The sequence below is a fragment of the Mustela nigripes genome, chromosome 17 (assembly GCF_022355385.1).
Source record: "Mustela nigripes isolate SB6536 chromosome 17, MUSNIG.SB6536, whole genome shotgun sequence".
Classification (NCBI taxonomy): domain Eukaryota; kingdom Metazoa; phylum Chordata; class Mammalia; order Carnivora; family Mustelidae; genus Mustela; species Mustela nigripes.
Window position 1 is genome coordinate 5,566,567 of NC_081573.1, and position 22,509 is coordinate 5,589,075.

The window sequence follows — 22,509 nt, forward strand, 5'->3', positions numbered from 1 at the left end:
AAATAAATCAGGCAACACGGGAGCTTTTTGAAACAGTTCTCTTTACCCGTGATCACTGAGTGACGCCTGGGGCAGGGAGGCCGACCAAGAGTCTCGGGCGAGGGCTCCCCCACCGTCCTCCCTCCCCCCACGCCACGTCGCCCAGTGGCATCGTGGAAAGAGGATTCTCCCATGCAAACCCCGGAGCCGGAGGGGAACCGGGAGCGCAGTTCTGCACCCCCTACCCCCGGGGCACGGACACGGCCACAGCACGGGGGGCGGAGAGGCCCCGGGGACACGAGACACTGGGGAGGAAGAAGGGACTCCATCCGCAGCTGACCCCAGGCACCGGCGACCTGACGCGGCGGGGCGGGGATGAGTGGCACATGGCGCGAGGCTTGTAGCAGCGAGTCCCCCCTCCCCTCCTTTCGGATGAAGAAGGAAGACTTGGGCCCCGCGACTGGGGAGGAGAAAGGGGAGCGGGCAGCCTCTCCTAGCATGCGGCCTGGGAGGGAAGCCCCGCTCCCTTCCCGCGGGGAAAGGGCATCCATCTCCCATCGGAAACTGATCAATAAATTACAAAGTAGAGAAAAGGGAGGCGGAAGTTTGGGGCGGGATTTCTTCCTGCCCTCTTCGTTCCCCCTCTCAGTCCAGTTCGTGTGGTTTGGTCCAGGCCCAGTCCTTTTGTGAGGCGGGGACTCGCACTCCCCGCTCGTCTGTACAGATGGTCCAGTCCGCGGCACGAGCTCCCCCGCCCGCTCTCCCCGGCGAGACCATACTCTGGGCAGGAGGGGGAACAGCCCAGCCTCTGGAAGATTCTTCCATCCGAGTGAGGTCACCTGCATTGACGCCGGGGGCAGTACGTGGAGCCGTGAAGATCCATAGTGCCGCCCCGACACCCCAAGATCGCCCAGGACAGTCCTCACCTGGAGGCCTACACTAGCAGGAGTAGGTCCGGACCGAAACGCCGTCTGCCCGGGAGCTCCCAGAAGTCTGGCCTAGAGGGGGAGCGAGCAGTGGTTTGGTCTGGTGCGCACGCGTGTTACACACACACACACACACACACACACACACACTTCCCTTCCCGCGATGACGACGAACACCCAGCTCCACGCCGGTTTCCCTCCCTTTCCCGCAGCTGCGGATTCATCTAAGGTGCCCGAGGTGACTGTGGGCGGATTCATTTCCCACTTCGGAGAGGGGTGGGGGTTAATCCACTCCACACCCGAAGGAGGGAATTGGCAGACTGAGCAATCCATTCGTCATGTGTCGGGGCGAAAAGGACTAGGCCATTTCACAGAACCTGGAGGGAGGCTTCTGGAACGTTGATCCTTTTCCCACCCCGAGCAGGGGGAAGGGAGGATGGGCCATCGCCCTGGGGAGCCGCCCACCTTCGGGCTGCAGCTTTCGGAGAGGGAGCCCCGGAGATCCCAGGGCCCCCGCTGCGGCCGAACGAAAGTTGGGGGGCAACATCTCAGCTGAGTCGGGGGTTACACCTCGGAGGTCCTTCTCTCGAAACATCTTCCTCCAGGACGGGGAGCGGCTGAAGGACTTGGCGCTGTCCTAGGTATAAAGGCCAAGCGGCGATGAGCAACCCGCACGAGTTCAGCCCCTTCTTTTGACTCCGCCCCCCTCGGGTTGCACCTCTCCCTTAGCCCAGCCGCTGCCCTGGCTCCGCCTCCAGCCGCCTCCGGCCGGTGCGGTCTAGCCCCATCCTTCAGCTCAAGCCCCGCAGGTATGACTAGCAGCTGAGCCTCCACGGGGTCTGAGCCTCGGGACTGCAGCTGCGCCCACCTCGTCCAGCCTCCTGTCGGTGCCCAAGGAGATGAGGTTGCTGAACTCCTTCTCCAGGAGCTGCCGGGCCTGGGGACGAAAGATAGAAGAAGGGTAGCAGCGTGCAGTCTGCGAGGTGGGGGGTGCCCCGTGTACCCCGGGCCGAGCGGCCGCTCACCTGCGCATTCTGTGTGGGGATCTGCAGGAGCAAGGCCAGGTCGGAGTAGTCGAAGGTCTCGTCCAGGGCGAGCAGCGCCCCATGCACCCCACTCTCCGTGAGGTTTGTGGCGAATTCCTTCAGTCCCAGCCCGGACACCCAACCCATGACCCGCTCGTTGGACCACACCATCACGTCTGGGACAGAAGCGACTCTCAGTGGCCGGCTGGTCCAATTTAAGCCCCAGGTCTCCTCCATTTCCGTTTTCCGGACCCCGCCCCCTACTCTGGCCCCGCCCCCCCTTAATCACACCCCCTCCCCACCTGCTCCAAACTCCTCCACCGGGTGTGGGGAGGGGGGGAGGAGACTCCTATGCTTCTACTCACCCCGGATCTGGGTCTGACTCTCTTCCCGCCTCCGCTCCAAGTCCTTCCGGTCATAATTGAGCCGTTTCAGGCACATGATCCCATAATGCAGACTCACCCTGGGCAGTAGGGAAAGCGGGGTCACAGAGGAGCCTTCACAACTCCAGCGGCTGCTGCTGCTTCCCTCCCCACTGGCTGTGGTCTTCTGGGAAAGGTTGGGGAGTTGTTCTACTGGGTCAGTTTTTGGGATCGCTGACCCTCCCAGGACTTGGGGTATTTCCAACAGGAAGTTCCTACTGGATAACCTGGACAGGATGTGGGGTCAACGAGCCAAGCTGTCTGAGGACATGAACTTTTCCTAGCAGGCCGCCTTATTGGCGGAAGGGACACAGAACTCGGGATTTCCTGAGAATCCGGGTGAAAGGGCCACAGATAGTTCCCGTCACCAGTCCCACCGGCCAACGACTCTCTAGGAGCAAGGCCTCCCCTCAGGACTGTCCCCCTTGGCCAGGCAGCCCCCACCTGTGGAAGCTGTCCACCATCTTGAGCTGGCCCCGGAGCTCCTTCTTGTTAAGATGATCTAACATGCGGGCGTCCACCAGCGACTCCATGAAGTAGCTGCGGTACTGGGGCAGCCCCAGGCTGGGCAGCCAGTCGTTCCCCACCCACTCGTGGTTCATGTCACCATATGCCAGGATCTGGGGCCATGGGCAGGTGGGGGGAGGGGTCAGGCCCTCTGACCCCTTCCCATGTCCGTAGGAGAGTGCGCTCCAACCCCCTGACCCAAGGTCGTTCTTTCTCCACCCCACCTTAGGACATCGGTCAACCTCTGCTCAGGACGATGGACCCATCCAGTGGTCTCCTACACCTTCCTAATAACAGAGCAGACCCTTGTCTCCTGGGAGTGTGGGCCCGGGACCCACAGGATCACCATCACCTGTGCACCTGCCGGCACTGCAGCATCTCAGACCCTCCCCCTGCTGGGAAGCAGAAGCTGCTCTCCCACCAGAGCCTCAGGCTACTGGTGCGGTCAAGGGGGAGAAGCACTAGTCCCAGCTCCGAACAATGCATCAGCCCAACCTCGCTCTCCCCCAGTAGGAACAAACGATTCTTTCAATGTAGCTGTCCCCACAAGACACGATAATGGATCCATCCATCACTCTCGCACTGTTCAAAAATACCAGTCTCATGCCATAGCTGCCCCAGGACAGTATTCTGGATCAGCCCAAAGTCCTTCACTCCGCGCAAGGAAGCAATCAACACCTTCCCCCACAACCCCCACGCTTCCCCCACCCCACTGGAAAGGAAGACCCAGGTCCAACCTAGCTGGCTACCTCAGGGGAGTTCACGCCTCTCCCTTCTTGAGAACAAAGTGTAGCTCTTCCTTCCCGGACAACTTCTCAGCCTGACCTGCGGCCCCTCCCCAAGATGCTTCCCCCCTTTGCCTCAGGACACTGGAACAGCCCCAGTCCCCCTTGATCAGAAAGAAAAGGTCTCCCCCTAGTTACAGCACTGGATCAGCCCCTAGAGCCCCCGCAACCCACGATAATGGAATGGCCCGAGCCCCACGCTAATGATGGACTAGTCCAGGCTTCTCCACCGACCCCCACCAAGCCACAGTGAGACAGTCCAGAGCCCGGCTCCACGCAGCAGCCCCCCCGCGGTGATGATGGAACGCTCCAGAGAGGGGGCGGGGCTTCGGGAAAGAGGGGCGCGCATGCAGCGTGCACAGCCTGTTCATGCGTCCACGTCCTACCCCGCGCCCCCTACCTGCTCCCAGCTGATCTCCTTGGTCTCCTGACCCGTTAGTAGGAAGAGGGGAGAGAAGGGATGGGTTAAGGGGCCGGCGGAGGGCGGGAGGAACAAACAGACGGACGAACAGACGGAGATTCGCCCCCCCTGCACTCCTCCCCAGGAGAGTCAATGCCACCCCCAAGGCCACCGGCAGGGGTCACTCACAGGCTTGGTCGTGGCCGTCAGGGACTCCATCTCCTCGTGTGTCATCCACACGTTTCCTGTGGACTGAGGGGCCAGGGGTGTTATGGGGATTGAGAGAAGGCTTCTGGGTGGGGGAGAGATGTTCTTAGAGGCCCAGACCAGGTCCACTTACATACATTCTGCTTTCTGCCTCAGAAAGGCCCATCACTGCTGTGGGCCAGGCAGTGAAAGAGAAACCGAAAGGTCATTTATTGAACACCTGCTGTGTACCAGGCAAAAGTACTTGGGCTTTGAGGTCTGGCAAGTTCAAGTTTGAATTGAGGGCCTGCCCAGGTATATGGCTGTGTGGCCCTGGGCTCATCACCTCTCCGATCTCTTGCAGGTGTGTGTAAAGTGACTTTCAGAACAAGGGGGCAGATACAGCAGTGGGGTGGGACAAAAGTTTGGAGTGTGGTAAAGGGGCTGTGTATTCGCATTTACTGAGCACCTGCCCCCAACAGCCCCATAAGTTCAGATGTCACACATGGATTCAGACTCCTCTGTAGCTCCTAATGGGAGCCAGGCACAGTTGTAGGGTCTGGGACACAGGCGGGGAAATTTGAAAATGGACTTAAGAGTTGAAACTGACAATAATGGTCATGTTCTTAGGTATAAAGGCGCAGTGCCTGCGGGGGAGAACATTCTTACTGCTCGAAGATGACCCGATGACGTAATTTTTGCGGACTAACCAGTAATGGTGTCCACAAATTACACTGGAGGGTCTCAGATACACACACGCACGCAGGGGCGCACGCGCAAACAGCAACTCGGACAAGTAGTTAACAATTGCCGGATTGGGCATGGCATGCAGATGTTTGGGGACGGAACAAAAGGATAAACTATTAGAAGGCCATAAACACTAGGGAGTGAAATTAGGTGTTAATGTACTGGGGTGATGGGGCAAGTGACTAGTTTAATCGTTGAGTTTGGGAGGCTTCCTGAAGGCGGTGACATTTGAGCTGAGACCTCGAGGATGAGAAGGTGGGGGTGGGGGGCGCTCATCAACGAGTTTGTAAGGAACCATATGAATTCGGATTTCTCCCCCGGATGGGGATGGGGTCCTGTCTATGTAAGACAGACGGAGGTAGAGGGGAGGCTGGGAGACCTGAGAAGGGGCTCCCCCGCCCCCGCAAAAATAATCCAATCGGGCTGAGACACAAGGGGGTGAGAGTCTGAGAGACAGGGCCGAAGTGCGCGAGCCCAGGATTGGCTGGTCTGAGGGCAAGAGGCGGGGCCCCAAGGCGGCAAGGGGTGGGATTGGCCCGCGGACGCTCACCGTGCGGGAGGAGGCGGGCGCTGAGGGCGAGGTGAGGGAGACCATCTCCTGGATGGCCAGGCGCAGCTTGAGCCGGTGCAGCGGGTTGCTGATGCCGATCTCCCGCTGGATCTCCGTGTCTGACAGGTTGGCCATGATGGCCCCGCTCTTGACGTTGGCCCGGCAGGCAGCCACATACCATGCAGGCATGCCTACCCACAGCTGGACAGAAGGAGGACGGGAGGCGGGGAGAGGGAAGGAAGAGACACACAGGGAGAGACAGAGACAACATTGGGGGAGACACCAGAGAGACAGGAGAGATACAGAAAGCAAAGGAGAGAGGGAGATGGGAGAGGCGGGAAAGTGGTCAGTGAGCAGCGATGGAGATGGGGCAAGGCAAACAAGAAGAGAGGGAGTCAGAGGGGACACGGGGAAAGGGGGGGATGAGGCAGGGGAGCCGGAGGGTAACGTCAGAGTCGCCAGAGTCACAATCACCGTCACCGGATGGGGTTGGGGAAAGAAGGGAAAGAGGGATGGGGAGGGAAGGGAGCAAAGACATTGGGAGAGACACGTGGAAAGACCCAGAGACGTGGGAAGAAATGCGGGGAAGGACAGTAACACAGATGGGGAGAGAGGCCCAGATAATCCCAGACAGTGAGAGAGAGATGTGGGGAGACACAAACAGAGAAAGCCAACAGGACAGCAGGACCGAGTGGGGCACGGACAAAGGCGCAGGGGGAGGGGGACAAGGAGGAGGAAGGCGTTCAGATCAACAGGAAGGCTGAAGTCTTTCAGGGCCTCATCCCCCTGCACCCACCCTCCCTGGGCCAGGAGGAGGATGCTGGGTGGCCCGTGGTGATTCTGAGTGGCAGGGCTGTCACAGGAGTTGGGGATCAAGAGTCGGGGCATTTCGGGTCCCAGTACCTCCAGCCAGGAGACCACGGTGGGCCCATCCCAAGCAGCAAATGGCAGGCCCTGGCGGCAGGCCTCTTCCAGAAGTTCGTGCCTGGGGACAGAGGCCTAGTAGGGTAGGAGCTCTCAGGGACAGAGACACCTCCCCCCACCAGCTTTCCCGGATGGGGCCCTTCCCCACAAACCCCTTTCAAAGCACAGTTCTAGTTCTCAATGGGACGCTTCATGAATTTGCCTGGCATCCTGGTCCAGAGGCCATGCTAATCTCTGGATCGTTCCACTGTTAGTACAGCAGCTGCCAAACTGAGCCCGCAAAGCACTTTTTATGAAAGGTAGAAGACGTAGAAGGTTTACGGGGCAAAGAAAAAAAAAAGTGACTCTCTGTAAGTGGCCTCCCCTAACCCCCAACCCACCCTACACACACACACTCACTTCCTCTTGTTCCGTCGGTCCTTGTCTCCTGGGCCCGTCAGCTTGGCTAACCCCAGAGGGTCTGTGGCCAGTGTCTCATCTGAGGGTGTTCCTGCTGAAAGCAGGGAGAGACCGGAGTTTGGAGAGTCTCAAATAGGAAAGAGACTCTCTGAGATCAGGGGTGCTGAGAAGGAGGCCAGCGAAGCAGAGGCCCCAGGGGAGTGATAATGCCAAATAAGAAGTGATTCCACCTCCCGGGTGGGAACTGGAGACGTGCCCAGCATAGGGCTGGGTTCACTGGGCTGGCCTCGGTAAGGGGGCAGAGGGATGCTGGTAACAGTTTCACCACTCTCTGCACGGGAGGGAGGGAGGGAGGGCATATTCCCCGATTTGTGGTGTTCACCGATTCCCATGATGTAAAGAATCCCACCGATTTCAGGCTACCGATGTAAGGTCAGGCAAGCCCATAAAACCCCTGAAAATTAAACTCTTGGCTTTCACAAGCCAGTACAAGCAGGTTCCAGCACACCATCTGCCCTGCCTTTAGGTGGTCCTCTCTCTTTCTCTATTTAAAAAAATAGGTAAATGCAATAATAACATTCATTTAGCTCCCCACCTCCAGTAACCCAGACAGGCCTCAAAGGGCCCTGTCCTTGTCCCTCTTCCTTTACCTCTGCAGAGTCCTGACCCTTTCACATCCTTTGAACTACCAAATGAATGAAGACTCTCAGATGAATGTCAAGTGAATTTGTGAAAAGGAAGAAGGAAGGAAGAGAAGAAATAAAGAAGGGAGAGAGGAAAGGAGACAGGGTTCACATCAGGGTCCTCACCCAGAGAAGAGCTGTCCCGGCCTGGTGGTCCCATTCGCCCCTTCTCCTTCTTGCCAAAGAGACGGCCTATGGATGACTTGATGCTCTTCTTCTTGGGGGCTTTGTGCAGGGAATCTGGGGTGCCCTCACTGGGTGAACAGGACAGAGTGAGGGCACACCCCCTGAGATGTCTCCTCCCCTGCAAAGTCCTTGCCCCTTCCCCCAACACACCCTCCCAAGCAAGCCCCTCCCTCATCCCATCCACTGTCCCTGCTGACCTTCCCCGAGAGGGCCCACCATCTTCCAGGGATCCCGCCTGCAGTGCCAAGGCCTGTGTCATTCTCTCAAGGCGGGCAGAACGGGGAGTGGGAGGTGGGGTGTCTCCTGGGATGGCTGGCCCCTCCCCTCGTGGAGCCCCAGCTTCCTCCTTGGGGACATGATTCTGTGGACAGAAAGGCCGAGAGGCTGAAATAAATTAGAGGAGTCATGCTGGGGCTCTTCATTAGGGATGAAGAGGGATCCCTTCATTGGGATGTCTACGAGGGGGTGTCCAGGATGCCCCTAGTTTGGGGTACCATTTCTTAAAGCAGCCTAGACCAGGTGGGGTGAGCTGCAGAAACATAAAGGCAATGAGTCGGCCTGGAGCTTGACCGGCCGGTTTTGAGGTATCCCAGCTTCTGGTGTCAGGAGTGGGATCTGCTCAGGCTCAAGGAAAGCTAATGAGTTACACATTCTGGAAGTCAGAAAACTGGGTGCAAGGCAATGAAATGGGACTAATATGTCCTATTCCTCCTCAAAGATCCATTCTGAGGATCTAGTATTAGCTCTCAAATGTATGTTTAGTCACAGAAACCTTAAAAAAAAAAAAAAAAATGAAGACATGTACTGCATAAAACAGGTAAAAGCAGGCCAGATCTGACTAAAGTACTACTTAGGGTTCAGAAACCCCATGGCTCAGCCTCCCCACTACATTCTCTAAGTTGGATCTTGTAAAGAAAGTGAAGGCTGCTTTTGAGAAATCACTGGTGTGAGGGGGTTTTGCTGCTGTTGGTTGGGGAGCCTTGTCTCCAATCTCACCACCCCCCCACCACCCCACCAAAATGAGACTCCAGAACACTCACGGCTTTGTCGGTGCCCTCACGGGCAGGGCTAGGTGGTGCCAGACGGGGTGTTGAGTGGCCAGAGCTGGGAGGGGAGGGGCTGGCAAGGGTAGAGGTAGTGAGGGAGGGGGGCAGTGAGCAACTACTGCGGTAGCGGCCCAGGGAGTCAAGGCCAGAGCCAGACACCCGGCTCTCTAGCTCCTCTGCCCTTTGTTCCGTTGTCTCCTTCTCCTCTTGGATAAGCCTGAGGAGGAAAAGGGGGCAGACTGGGTGAGAGAACAGAAGCAAGCAATGGGGACAGAGGCAAGCAACTGGGGATTTCAAAAGGCCAGGAAGGCTTGGAGGTAGGGGGTAAAAGATTTCTCAGGAAAGCATAATGAGGTCAGAGGGTCTTGGTGCATTCATCATGGCCTCATAGGTTCAAGGGCAGTCAAGGGGTCATGAGAGGCTCAGAAGGTCATGGAGGTATAAGGGACAACAGGAATATCAGGGTCTGAATCAAGGCTTCCATGATGATAACCACATGGTTCTATAAAATCAAAAAATCATTAAGGGGGGGGGGGTGCCTGGGTGGCTCAGTGGGTTAAACCTCTGCCTTCGGCTCAGGTCATCATCTCAGGCTCCTGGGACTGAGACCTGCATCGGGCTCTCTGCTCAGCAGGGAGCCTGTTTCCCTTTCTCTCTCTCTGCCTGCTTCTCTGCCTACTTATGATCTCTCTCTCTGTCAAATAAATAAAATCTTAAAAAAAAACACAACAAAAAACAAAACAAACAACGAAAAAAAAATCACTAAGGTAAAGAGGTCCAATTCCAAGGAGGAAAAAAAGAGCAATATCATAATGAGATTGGGGGAGATCAGGGACTCTGAGGTCAACCTAGGATCTGAGAAGTTCATGGAGTCATCTGAGTCAATGCCTCAACTCACAATGACTTTAGATGGAAAGTGGTGGTCACGCTGGTGTATTTGCAGGGGCCCACGGACAGTGCATTGTTAGAGGATTGCCAAGTAGGGCAATTTCTGGGAAACCAGGGTAGACTTTATGTCTACCTGGGGATTCGTGATAAATCAAGGATTCCTGTTCTATTAAGTAAAAATTCTTGGTATCTTGAATTGAGGTTCTTGAAGTATTAGGGTGAGACTCTTGGTGTTTGAGACTGGGGACCTTGTGTTGTGTTGAGATTCCTGAGGCAGTGGGAGACCCTGGCTACTAGTTGTGTGAAGCCATGACATCGAGGGTGTGCTGAAGGATTCTTGGTGTACTGGCTTGCAAACCTGGGTATTTTGGTAATGCAGTCTTTGCTGTGCTGGGAAATTATGAATACTGGAGAGAGGACATATAGACAGGAAGCACAGAGGAGGCTGCTGGGTATATCCTGAGGGATTCCTAGTTACTAGAGGGAGTGTTGGAGTGGGGGAGTTCCTTGAGGATAGTAAGAGAGGAAATGCACTCAGGCTTTCAGAGGAGCTACAGGGTCAGCTCGGGCAGGGTGGAGGAGGACTGGGCCAGCGCTCACTTAATCTCCTTGTTGATGGCTTCCAGCTGCTCCTGAAGCATAATGGCGAGTGTCTGCACGTCGGCCTGTCCGCTGGGGGAGAGCAGCTCAGCCCCAAACATCCCCTCAGCCTCCTCCTCATCTGAGCCATCCAGCTCCCCAGGGAATGGAGGTGGCATGGACCCTGCAGGGGCAGACCGCTCCCACTCCTGTCTCTGTGTGGGGACAGAAGGATGTCAGCTGTTGGGGCTTCCCTCACCTCTACTGACCTTGTCCACCTTCCATGACCTTGCCCATGTCCCTTGACAAGGACTGGCCTCACCTTATGATCCAGCCCACACACTTTTCCCAGCCCAGCTTTGTCTCTTAACAAGTCCCTTTCCTTGACCAACTGCCCCAACCAGGACTCTACCTCGTCTCCTGATTCCACCATTTCCCTTTTCCCTTGACTCAGGCCACTTCCTTTGTTCATCCTGCATCCCCATTCTAGGATTTTACACCGTGCTCATCCCCCACTCACCGCCCCTCTCCCCACCTCATCATTCCACTAAGGTTCTCACCAGGTAGCAGGATATCCACGTGGAGACATCAGGCAAGTGGAGAGGATGGAGTTCCAGGAGAAAAAATACAACGTGGGTCCAAGAGACCCTGCTTCTCAGCCCAGCCCCCTTCCAGAGCCCTGCTTATTAGACTCTCTTTTCTACTGTTGCCCACCCACCCCCTATTCAGTCTGGGCCCCAAAAGTGGCTGCTGACCTTGGAGGGCTCATCCTTGACCCCTGACCAGCGGCTCCTCTTGCCTGCCCGGCCACTGCCAGCCCCATAGGGGTCCAGGTGGGCACCAGAAGGTAGTGTGGGTGCCTGGGAGTAACGGAGCTCCAGGGCACTTCCGGGGAGAGACCTATGGGCATGAAGAGAGACCAAGGGGTCAGGAAAGGGGCAGAGAGGTCAGGCATCATGGGAAAAGCTCTGGGGTCAGAGGACTGGGAGAGGGATCTGAAGTCAGAGGGCAGAGGCCATGAAGTCAGGTGTCAAATATAACAGGAGTCAGTGAAAGCCATGGGAGGAGAGGGAGTGGAGGTGGGAAAGACATGGAGATCAGAAAGGATGAGCTTGGCCAAGGGGGCTCCTATGGGCGGGAGTGAGGCAGAATGACTAGTGTCACCTGGAGTAGGAGGACGGTGGCCTCCCCCGAAGCTGGTCGATCTCCATCTGCATCCGCTCCATCTCTGCCAAGAGCTGCTCCTGGTGGGAGGAAGTTGAAGGTATCAGGTCAGAATCCACCCCATCCCTGAAGAATTGCCCCTCCCAGCCTGGCTGATGCCAACACCCCCCCAACCCCGCCAGCAATGTCTGCTCCACGTCCGCAGTCCTAGGCCCCCATATGCTCTCCTCCAGACCCCTCCTTACCTTGTTGAGCAGGAGTTCATCCTGAAGCTTCTTCATGTTTGCTATCTCCTCGCTCAGTGAATTCTGTGAAGGACAGTAAGGGGCAGTAAGGGGCTGGAGCCTGGAAGGGGCTCTAAGAGTCCAGAGACTGGTCAAAGGCGATTCCAGGGGAATGAGGTGGATATAAGTGGTGAGCTGGAGGGCATGGGGCTTATGGGGCCAAAGATGCATCTGGGGAGGGGAATGCCTGGGAGCCCCAGAATCCTGCATCCTGTGTAATAAAGATTCAAAGTCTGAGGGTCCATGGACGCCTGGGTGGCTCAGTCCCTTGAGCATCCGACTCTTGGTTTCGGCTGTGGTCATGATCTCAGGGTCTTGAAATCAACCTCCCCTCCATTCTCTCCCTCTTCCTCCCCCGCTGCCCCCGCCCCCTGCTCCCGCTCTCTAAAATAAATAAATAATCTTCAAAGTGTGAGGGTCCAAAGGGTCAGAGGCTTGGGGAAAAGCCAAGAACTCAGGGGGTGGGTGCACCCAGCTGTTGGGGTGTTTAGACCAGGTACAGACCCGAGAAGTCTGTTGAATTCAAATTCCAGATGCCCAGATTTGACATTTCAGCTAAGGGTTTGGGGAAAGGTCTAGGACCCCGGGATGGTGGCAGGAGGCGGTCTAGGATTGCAGGTTACTGAAGTCCTGGGCACACCTTCTCCTCGAGAGCCCCCATGCGCTCCTTGAGGTGCAGCTGTAACCGTTCGTTGGACTCGCTCAGCAATTTGTCTACCGTCTCTGACAGCCGCTTATTGTGGTCATCGTTCATCTTCTCCCGTTGCCGCGCCTGCCCAAAGGACAGCAAGACAGAGACGCTCTAGCCCACCCGGCGCGGAGCCCCGCCCCCAACTCCACCCCCTTATCTAAGCTCCAGCCCCAGCTTCAAAGCCCCAGCCCCTCTGCAGTCGTCCACCCCCTCACCCGCTGCAGCTCCTGGTTCTTCTCCTCCAGCTGGGCCTCCAGCTGCCGAAGCCGCTCCTCAAAATTCCCGTGACGTTCCTCAGCCTAATGGACAGGAAGCCAGGGCCTCTGACTTTGCCCCACTAGGACCCAGTCAGGCTCAGGCCCCGCCTCTTCCAAGGCTGGGGGCCAGGCTCCACCCCCCAAGCCCCAGGCTCCTCCCCTGAGAGACTCCAGACCCACAGTAGGATTCTCACCCTGTCCCTTCCTCGGGGGTCTGTTCTGTCCCTTTTGTGTTCCAGGCCATCCTGTCAGTCAGGACTAGAGAACCCCCAACCCCTCACAAACCTTCAGGTCCTGCCTCCGTTCCAAGTTCCCTCCTTTTTCTGGACCCCTGGCCCTGCCTGTTTCCCCAGAATCCACGAGGCAAGTCTCCTACCCCTCCAAACCAAAGGCCCGGCCTCATCCCTCTACCCCACACCCCCACCCTCCTGCCCCACACCTCTCCTCACTTTGTTGAGCGCCGCCACCCGCTGGGCCAGCTGGGCCTCTATCTCCGGCAAGGTCTCCGCCTTCTGCAGTGTCTGCTGCAGCTTCTGCTTAGCGTCGTCCAACCACTCTGCCAGCTGACGGCTCTTCTCCTCACTCTGAGGGAGGGCAGACATGGGGGTGGGGGGTGAAGGGGGAAGGACAGGAAGCAGGTCACACAGGCCACGGCCTCGTCCCCATGTCCCCTCCCTGGCCGTGCCCCTACCTGACGGTACAGCGACTCCTTGCTGGCCAACTCATTCTCCAGCTTGTCATTGGCATCGTGCAGAGACGTGGCCTCTCGCTGGGCACTCAGGTAGCGCTTCTCCAGGGTGGTGATCCGCTCCTCCATATCCTCCCGCTGCGCAAGCGCCTGCAGAGGCCGCAGAAGGTCACGTGGACGACAGCTCCCAGCAAGCCCCGGGGTGGGGGTAGTGTAGGCTTAGAACCCCAGACCAGACACCCCACGGTATCCTGGGAAATGAAGTCTCTCCCACTATCTGGGCATCAGAATGGCGGAAGCACACCTCCCAAGAACTGGAATAGCCAACCTTAAGGACCCCGACCACCCAAGAGTTCAAACAGTGGTACCACACCTCCCATGAGCGTCTAGGATGTACTGTCTTAGACCCTCCCCATATGGATGACCTGAAGCCCATGGGATCGGAAATCTCCCCTTTCCTTGGTCCCCTCCCCTCAAAACTCCAGGCCTTAGGGGCGCCTGGCTGGCTCAGTCAATAGAGCCCTGTGACTCTCGATCTTGCGGTGCTGAGTTCAAGCCCCACCTTAGCGGTAGAGTTTACTTCAAAATAATAATAAACTGGGCGGCTCAGTGGGTTAAAGCCTCTGCCTTCAGCTCAGGTCATGATCCCAGAGGCCTGGGATCAGGCCCCACATGGGGCTCTCTGCTCCGCGGGGAGCCTGCTTCCTCCTCTCTGCCTGCCTTGCTGCCTACTAGTGATCTCTGTCAAATAAAACAAATAAAATCTTTAAAAATAATAATAATAATAATAAACTACCTTTAAAAAAAATTCTAGTTATATTCAACTGATGAATCACTAAATACTACCTCTGAAGCTAATAAGAAAGAAATAAACATATCAATAAATAAATAAACAAATCCAGGACAGATTTTTCAGCAAATTCTAGCACAGCCCAGCTTTAGAATTACAGAGAAAGTGTCCTAGGGTCTCATGAAAAACAAAAGTCCCTTCCACGTGGGAGCAAATATCTCCCAAGAGGCCCATGTTAGCACAGGCTCAGAAAAACCTAAGTCAGGACTCCAGGGTCTCATGGAAGATGGACTTCTGTCTGGGAGCCCCAACAGGACCATCCAGGCTTAAAATCTGAGGTGAAAGTCCAATGAACGATGAAAAACAAAGTGCTCGCTCTTCTTTCTCATCCACAGACTTCCAACATCCATATCCTACATTTCCCAGCAGTCCCAGGGACACAGGAGTTAGGATCAAGGGGCCTAAGCCACCATGGGATGAAACGCAGACAGAGGAGTTCAACTTGGGAGCACAAGAGTAGGGTGCCTGGGTGGCTCAGTCGGTTAAGTGTCTGCTTTGGGTTCAGGTCATGATCCCAGGGGTTGTGGGATGGCCCTTCCCACAGACCCCTCCCTGTTCATGCTCTCTTTCTCAAATAAATAAATAAAATATTATTTTTTTTAAAAAGATTGTATGGAGGCGCCCAGGGTGGCTCAGTCAGTTGGGCGTCTGCCTTTGGCTTGAGTCATGATCTCAGGGTCCTGGGACGGAGCCCTATGTGGGGCCCTCTGCTCAGCAGGGAGTCTGCTTCTCCTTCTCCCTCTGCCTGCCACTCTGCCTACTTGTGCTCTCTCTCACACTGTCAAATAAATAAATAAGATCTTTAAAAATAAATAAATAAATAAATAAATAAATAAATATTGTATGTATTTATTTGAGATAGAGCGAGAGAGCACGAGCAGGGGAAGGGGCAGAGGGAGAGGGGGAGAAGCAGGCTCTCCACTGAGCAGGGAGCCCGATATGGGACTGAATCCCAGGACCTGAGATCATGACCTGAGCCGAAGGCAGACGCTTCACTGCTGAGCCACCCAGGTGCCCAATAAATAAAATCTTAAAAACAAAACAAAACAAGACAAAAAAAAAAAAAAAAACCGCAAAAGAATTTCCCAATGATAACCTATCTCGGACCAGTTACTGAATGCCTACCATGTAGGTGTCATTCGCCAACACCCTGGAAAGGGACATAAATCCCATTCTACCGGTGAGCAAACTGAGGCACAGAGAAGAGGAGAGTCCACACAGCTTGTGGACCGATTCCAGGTTCCACCATTTATGAGCTCTGTGACTCTGGGCAAAGGGGGACAGGGAGGGTTAGGGGGAGGGAGGGACAGAGGGCAGCCCACCAGGGGCTCCGGCCTCACCTCCTTGAGGTCGCGCTGGAGCTTGGCGTTAGCTTCCTCGGCCTTACCCAGCTCGCGGTGGGCGGTGCCCAGCTCCTCCTCCAGCTGGCTCATCTGGCGGCACAACACCGCCAGGCGCTCTCGCAGCTGGCACACCTCCGCACGCTGCCGCTCCAGGGCCTCCTCCAGCTCCGCAGTCCGCCGGTTCGAATCCCCGCCAGGACCAAGGCCATTGGCCAGGGGCTGGAGTGGGAACAGTGAGAGAAGAAGGACAGAACACAGAGTGGGGAACACAGAGATATAGAGAGAATACGAGGATAAAGTTGATGCAGGGGATGGGGGGGTTTGGGGGGGTTAATCAAAGGTCAGTCTAGAGGTCGCAGAAGTTAGCTAGGTGACTTGAATCAGAGGTCAAAGACCAGTAAGGGTCTTAGGACTTCAGGTGTCATAGAGCCAGTGAGGATCACACCAAACATTAAAAAGATGATCACAAAGTCAGGGGGCTGAGTGGAAGTCACAGGGATGGGGATCCTTGAAGAGCCAGGGGAGCGAAGGCCTACCGCCTCTCACCTGCCCATCCCCATCCTTGCCGGGCTCCTCCAGCCCGGACCGGCGCCTAGACAGCTGCTCTCGAAGGCTCAGGGTCTGGAAACAGGAAACAGAGATCAGGACGAAGAGAGTCCTAGAGCCAGCAGCTCTACTTCCCACTGGCACTGGTCCTGCTGGAGCCACCCCATCCCACAGTCCGTCTTTAAACCCTGTGCCTTCATTATATATCTCCTTAGCTGCTCAGCCTGAATAAGTCCACTGTTACTCTTCCGCCTAGCCTCCTTGTGGCGCTGTCCCCTATATCCCTAATTTTCCCCATCCAACTATTTCCTCCACAGTCATCGGTTCTTTCCCTTAGCCCCAACCCACTCAATCAGCTCCACCCCATTGGTAGTCCCCTTAGTCCCTCCTCCTTAGCCACGCCCCCACCTCCTGATTGCTCAGCTCCAACTCCTCCTCTAGCACCGCCACCCGCTCCAGCGCCATCCGCAGTCGCTCCCGGACCTGGGGATGAGGGCAGGACAGAGTGAAGTGGGGATCAGACACAATCTAAGACATTGGACTGTGAGGCCCAACACCCCTGGGACGGCCTGATAGGGCAACATTAGCATTCCTCTACCTATAATTGTTGTGCAGCTCCAACCAGTTGCCAAGGCAGCCCTACCCACCCGTAGCCCCCACTGAAATTCATTTTTCAACCAGTCGGGTCCCAGTCTGAGTCGCCCGTCCCAATCGATCTCAGTTAAAATTCTTCCCACTTAGGACATCCCCAATCAATCACAGCCGGAATCTCGTCTATCCAGGACAACCCCAGCTGACCATGGGCTTAAGTTCTGCATCCAGGCTCTTCCGATTCTCATACCTTCTCATCCAGGGCCTTGTGGTGCTCGAAGAGGGATTTTAGAGCCTTGAGCACCTCCACCTCGGAAGAGACCCCACCCGGGGACTGGGCCTGGCGCTTTACCACGGTCATGCGCAGTGACCTCTCGTGCCTGGACACCAGGCATTCCAGATGTTCAAGGAGAAGCTACAGGGTTAGGTCACCGGGCCAAGAAAAAGAGGCAAGGGAAGAGAGGCAGGGTCGAGGACAAGAGTAGTCCAGATAGGTGGGGCGGACACACGGAGGAAGAAGGGAGCCAAGCAAAGAGGTAAGGAGAGCAGTCAGGATAAAAGAGGTATATGAGAGGTAGGGGCATGGTCCAGGAAGGAATGGTGCAGGAAAAGAACAATTATGGAGGTAAGGGAGGAGATGTGAGGGAAGGAGGGACCAGAGGAGACCAGCCAGGAAGTCGGAGTAGGGAGAAGACGGGAAGGCAAGATGGGTTAAAAAAAAGACGGGTTAGGCAGCAACACCTTTGTGGCCCCGCCCACCCCATTTAGGCCCCGCCCCCACACCCCTCACCCTCGTGTTGTTGCGCTCCGCCTTCAGCTCTGCAATCTCTTCCTCCCGCTCCAGCAGCTGCTCCCGACATAAGTTCAGTTCTTTCGTCAGAGCCGCAAACTCCTGTCCAGATGTGAGTAGGATCGGGACAATTAAATCAATCCTTTCCCCATGTCCCTCCTTACACGGGCATGGAAGTTTGAAGGCCCCGCCCCTCCCTGCTAAATCCCGCCCCTTCCAGCGGCTCAGGCCACGCCCATCACCGGCAAGGCCACCCCCCCACCGTGTACTCCTCCCTTCCACGCACCAAGTCCCGCCCCTTCCGGACCGCCCCCTCCGCGCCTTCGGTGGTCGAGATCCCGCCTCCCGCAGGCCCCGCCCCGGTCCCGCCCAGACCTGGGGCAGAGCGATGCTGAGCTGGCGCTGCAGCGAGTCCTTCTCGTGGCCCAGCTCGCGCAGCCGCAACTGCGCGGTAGCCAGCCCGTCCTGCGCCTCGCGGAGCGTCTCCAGCAGGCGCTCGCGCTCCGTAAGCATCGTGACCATAAGGCGCTCCAGCTCGCCGCCCGCCTCGTCCGGGCCCAGCGCCGAGCCCCGCCGGCCATCCTCGCTGATGGTGGGCATCACCTCGCACATCATGGCGGCGGTGCTGGCCTGCGGGAGTGGGGAGGGAGCAGGGAACAGAGACCGGCCTTGTCGAGGCACTGACAGAGAAAACTGAGGCACGGCCACTGGGATACTCCATAGTGGAAACTGAGGTGGGGCAACCCGGGCATTGTACAGAAGAAACTGGGGTCCATCCGTTCTGACCATGGCACAGGATAAACTGAAACCCATTGCTCTCAGGAAATCAGGCCCAGCTACGTGGGTGAGAGAATCTGGGGAAACTGAGGTCATACTCCATCAGGCACTAGCAACAAATCTAAGACCACTCTTGTCGGAGAAGCCAAAACCAGGTGACCCATTGCCTCAGTCAATGGGAAAAATCAGTCCACCTGTTCTAACCCTACTGGAAATACCCAGGAGCCCACTGCATGAGTGAGAAGACAAGCACAGCTGAGAATCATGCCTTCAGGAAGTCAAAGAACCGGGACCACAGAATTAGGACAGTGGTACTAGTACAGGGTCACAGGGATGGCCGTCACTTATCCAGCCCAACTCCTGCCGCCAATTTCCCAGACATCTGGACCCCAGCTCCAGATATCTTAAAAAAAAAAAAAAAAAAAAAATTCTTTCTCCTAGAAAGAATCTTAAAAACACTCCACTTGCTAGCCATCTCCCACAACCCAGGAGTCCAAGATCCATCTCCCTCCTACCTCAAGTCACAGGAGGCTGGGTCCCCAGCTCCCTTCTCTCCCCTAGACCCTGGAGTCTGAGCCTCCAGCCGCCTCTTCCCCAATCCTGGGGATCAGACAGGGACACAAGAATCCGAGCTTTCCACCTCCATCCTCAGACCCAGAAATTCCAGCTGGCCTGCAGACCACTCCCCCCCCCACCCCGCCCAGAACCCAGGAGTCCAGGCCCCCAGGCCCCAGGAATCTGCCTGTATTAGCCGTGGGCGGAGATGAAGGGAGGTCTCCTGAACCGCTCCCTCCACACACATCAGGTCAGACGGGTCCAGCTGGCCTGGTCGAAAGCAGGAGGGACTTTCACTCCATTCCCTCCTTTCCTTCTCTCCCTCCAGGCAGCGGCATAACCGGTTCTGACAGTGGATAGTTCCCAGCCCCACCCAGCATGCAGACTATGTCCAAAACCTGGAACTGGGGTCTTGGACTTCAGTGAGAAGAGGAGGGGATGGAGGACCCTGGAAACTGGGAGTGAAGGCAGCTAGATGCCTGTACCCTTGGATCTTTGAAGAGGTGCCCCGGGAATCTAGACACCGGCATGTCGGCACTTAGAGGCCAGATTTAAGACAATATTTATAAGGAGACAAGTCAAACCAAATGGTATCTAAACCCAGAACCTACTTGGGAGGTGCAACACAGGATGTTTCCGAGAAGCCACTCTAGAACTTCCAATTCACTGAGAAGGAATAGAACTTAGCAAGGCTGGGTGTAGGATCTAGAAGGCCATTGTCATGAAGACAGTACAGAGTGCTAGAGGGGCATTGTCTAGAACCCAGGTCTGGAACCCGAACCAGTCAAAAGCAATCCAATAAATTAAAGAGTGGTCTGGGTCACCGAAGAACCTCAAACACAGAGGGGAGCATAATGATACCTAAGAACACACCTAATGAGATGCATGACAAACGTAGTCAGGAGACATCTAGAACTCAGAACCCATCAGGGAGGCAGGTGTAACAAAGAATATAGCAGGGGTCACACTCTCGGTGTTATCATGTGTCTAGATGACAGATAGAAGGTGGAAGATAGACTCTAGAATATGCTCTGGGCGTGGGGGGAAAAACCCTAGAAAGTCGCAAGGAGTTTGCCTGGAACTTACAAGTGTTTGGGGGAAGATTCAGAAGCATGCTGGGAATTGAGAATTTACTGGCATAAGGACTGAGCTGGCAAAGGAAAGGGGGAGAGATGTTCTGGAAATGAGGACATTTCTAGCTGAAGACTCCAAAAGAGGAGATAAGCCTAGAGCATGCTTAGAATGCTAAAGTGGCAGATGGAGGAAGAAGCCCACAGTCCTCCAGGAGATAAGTTCTAAACGAAGGTCATGTTGGGGAAAAGACGGACAGAAAAGGTCGGAATGGATAAGCCTAGTACCGAGTACCTGAAAAGGAAAGATGTACATTTCAGTGAGAATCCTTTAGATTTAAGACGGTAGACGTGGATGGAATCTAAAATAGGAAAGTGCATTTTAAACCTGATAGCACAATGTGGAGAAAGGCTAGAGCATATAATTGGAACACACATATTCTAGAATGGAGACTGCCCCTGGGAGGAGAACGGAATCTAGAACAATGCCAAGGATATGGCTGGAACCTAGAACACACCTAAAATAGAATTTTAGTAGAGAATAAGCAAGTGCTGGTTTCTAAAAGTTCAGAACACATGTGAAGAGAAGGTGAGATCAGAATTTGGTTTGGGGACATTATCAAGACATTTGAATTCCCCTGGGGAAATGCATGCCTAGAATTTAGCATCTAACCTAGAATTGAGAACATACTGTGGGCGAAAACAGAAGATACTGACTGAGAGCATTCTAAGATTAAGAAAGAACCTAGAACATTGCAAGGGCACAGTTTAACTGTAAATACAGAAGACAGTAGGTAGGTTCTGGGTCATCTAATGAACCTAGGTCACAGAACACATCTAGAGGAAAGCGTGTATGTTTGGTTCATCAGCCTGAGAAGATATACACAGAGGATGGGACAACATGACACAAACATCATGATAGGGTGCTGGAAACATCTCAAGAAGAGAGAATATCTGGGAATAGAGAAGAGAAAGCCCAGGGAGCACAGTGCCTGAGAGGATATGGGGATGAGGCAGGGATTTGTTAAGGACACTCAAATTGTCAAGTTGACGGGGGACCTGGTTCCCTAAGAGTAAGAGCTAACGGGCCTGGAATTCTGAATCGTTGTGGAGATAAAGAACAGTGAAAGCTTGGAGCCTGAGTCCTTGTTGGGAAGGAAGGTTGTGGCAGATGGCTTTGGTGGGCAATACAGAAGCTGGCTTCTGAACTCCTTGGTCCCTGAGGGGATGCAGGACCAGGGACAAAGCATCTAGGTGTCCAAAGGGGAAGGTGGGCAGAAGCCAGAGAATTGCATTAAGAATTGCATTCCAAGCTCCTGAAAGGGAGAGTGTCATGGTGCCTGAATCCCTAACCAGGCAGATACTGGGATGTGGGGAAGCTGGATATATTTGCCTGAGGGGCACAGAGGCTGCTGAACTGGGTCTCTAAAGGGGGCAAGACCTGGGGAACCGGATTCCCAGGTCCTGAGCAGGTGGGGGTTACCAGCTAGGGCCTTCAGCTAGACGGAATGAGCACAAGCAGGGCTTCCAGAGACAGGTGGGAGCTAGATCCCTGGATGCCAAGGTCCCTAAGGTGGACCAGGAAGGAACATTCAGAAGCCCCGACTCCTAAGAAGCAGCTGGGGTCCCAGAAACCTGGGATACTGAGGACGGGCCGGGAGGCTCGCCAGCGGAACCCTGAGGCTCGGGCGCCCGGGTTGGAGAGGGCCCCGGGTATCTCCGGGTCAAAGGCGCGGCGGGGGATATTCCCACCCCCCCCCCCCCCGGCGCCGCAGGCGCCCCCTCCCCGGCAGCAGGAGCAGCAGGAGGTGGGGGAGGTGAGGCTGCCGAGTGCGCTGACCATGGACAGCTCCAGAGCGGGCTTGAGTCCAGGGCGGCTGCCGAGCCGGCCTGGACCGAGGGAGGATGCTGGCTGTTCAAGCCGGAGGCTGGAGATGGGCAGACCGGGTGCACGAATAGGGGACTATGCACACCCGACGGGGGGCAGCTGGCCCTGGCTGGGGGTCTGGCACAGCCACAGCAGGTGTCTGGAGCTCCCGGGAATGGGCCGAGGAGGAGGATGTAGGTTCAGAGAGGGCTGCCGGGGCTTAACTGGGAAATCCAAGCTCCTGGGCCCTGGACGAGGCGCCAGGCGGCAGTACGCCTGGGATTCTAGGGTTCGGTTGGGGACTCTGAGAGCCGGGAGGGGCACGCCTGAGTCTCTGGGGTTGAGCTGTGAAATCTGGGCTCCAGAGCCCCCGGGGATAAAGAAGGCAGTCCAGGATCTCGGGAAGGAAAGGGAGGCTCGGCGAGGGGTCCCCGGGGTGGGTACTGCCAAGCGGGCTGGGCCGGGCTCTTACCTACCTGGTCCGCGGCGGTTGCGGGCGGAGCTGGGCTGCAGGAGGGACGTGGGGTGGGGTGGGGGGACCGGGCGGGGCCCCTGGCGGCGGCCGGGGCCCGGATCTGTGGCTCCGGAGCCCTGTCTCCGCCGCTCGCGCGGGCTTCGCGTCTCTGGCTCCGGCTTGGGCGCTGGGGACCCCCCCTCCCCCTCACGGTCTCACAGCCCTCTACCCTAAAATAGACCCCTGCCCCTATCACCGTTCAGCCTCCCCCCCGCGAGGCCGCAGCCGCCAGATCCAGGGGTGCCCACCAGCGCCCCCCAAATCCCACCTCCCCCCCAAAAAAATTCCTC

At 56.1% G+C, this 22,509-nt stretch overlaps 1 protein-coding gene and 1 pseudogene across 4 annotated transcripts; both read right to left on the reverse strand.

The window, feature by feature from the left end:
• Positions 1 to 24: 24 nt before the first annotated feature.
• PPFIA3 (PTPRF interacting protein alpha 3) lies at positions 25 to 22,445 on the reverse strand. Of its 4 annotated transcripts, XM_059383303.1 has the most exons (30): positions 22,182 to 22,445; positions 17,812 to 18,066; positions 17,437 to 17,538; positions 16,897 to 17,061; positions 16,464 to 16,538; positions 16,056 to 16,130; positions 15,507 to 15,728; positions 13,320 to 13,466; positions 13,078 to 13,212; positions 12,587 to 12,670; positions 12,321 to 12,452; positions 11,642 to 11,704; positions 11,397 to 11,476; positions 10,988 to 11,132; positions 10,254 to 10,447; positions 8,760 to 8,982; positions 7,917 to 8,080; positions 7,660 to 7,787; positions 6,851 to 6,944; positions 6,431 to 6,512; positions 5,528 to 5,728; positions 4,234 to 4,296; positions 4,045 to 4,071; positions 2,797 to 2,972; positions 2,296 to 2,393; positions 1,931 to 2,106; positions 1,774 to 1,842; positions 1,371 to 1,542; positions 906 to 977; positions 25 to 818 (listed from the first exon to the last, which is right to left on the reverse strand). In XM_059383303.1, the coding sequence occupies exons 2-29, from the start codon at positions 18,049 to 18,051 to the stop codon at positions 919 to 921; spliced, it is 3,591 nt and encodes a 1,196-aa protein (XP_059239286.1). In that variant the 5' UTR covers positions 18,052 to 18,066; positions 22,182 to 22,445; the 3' UTR covers positions 25 to 818; positions 906 to 918. The 4 variants fall into 4 exon arrangements, with proteins under 4 accessions (XP_059239286.1, XP_059239288.1, XP_059239285.1 ...); XM_059383305.1 differs by having other exon boundaries at positions 25 to 977; positions 10,254 to 10,441; XM_059383302.1 differs by having other exon boundaries at positions 25 to 977.
• LOC132006229 (U6 spliceosomal RNA) lies at positions 6,626 to 6,724 on the reverse strand (annotated as a pseudogene).
• Positions 22,446 to 22,509: the final 64 nt, after the last annotated feature.

Excerpts from the sequence above, each read along its gene's own strand:
- PPFIA3 (XM_059383303.1), bottom strand. The coding sequence starts at position 18,051 with ATGATGTGCGAGGTGATGCCCACCATCAGCGAGGATGGCCGGCGGGGC. Across the intron at positions 11,477-11,641 it reads ATGAACTCCTGCTCAACAAG|GAGCAGCTCTTGGCAGAGAT; the intron begins GTAAGGAGGGGT and ends TCCTCCCACCAG. Across the intron at positions 4,297-5,527 it reads CGCCCGCCTCCTCCCGCACG|TCCACAGGAAACGTGTGGAT; the intron begins GTGAGCGTCCGC and ends CTGGCCCCTCAG.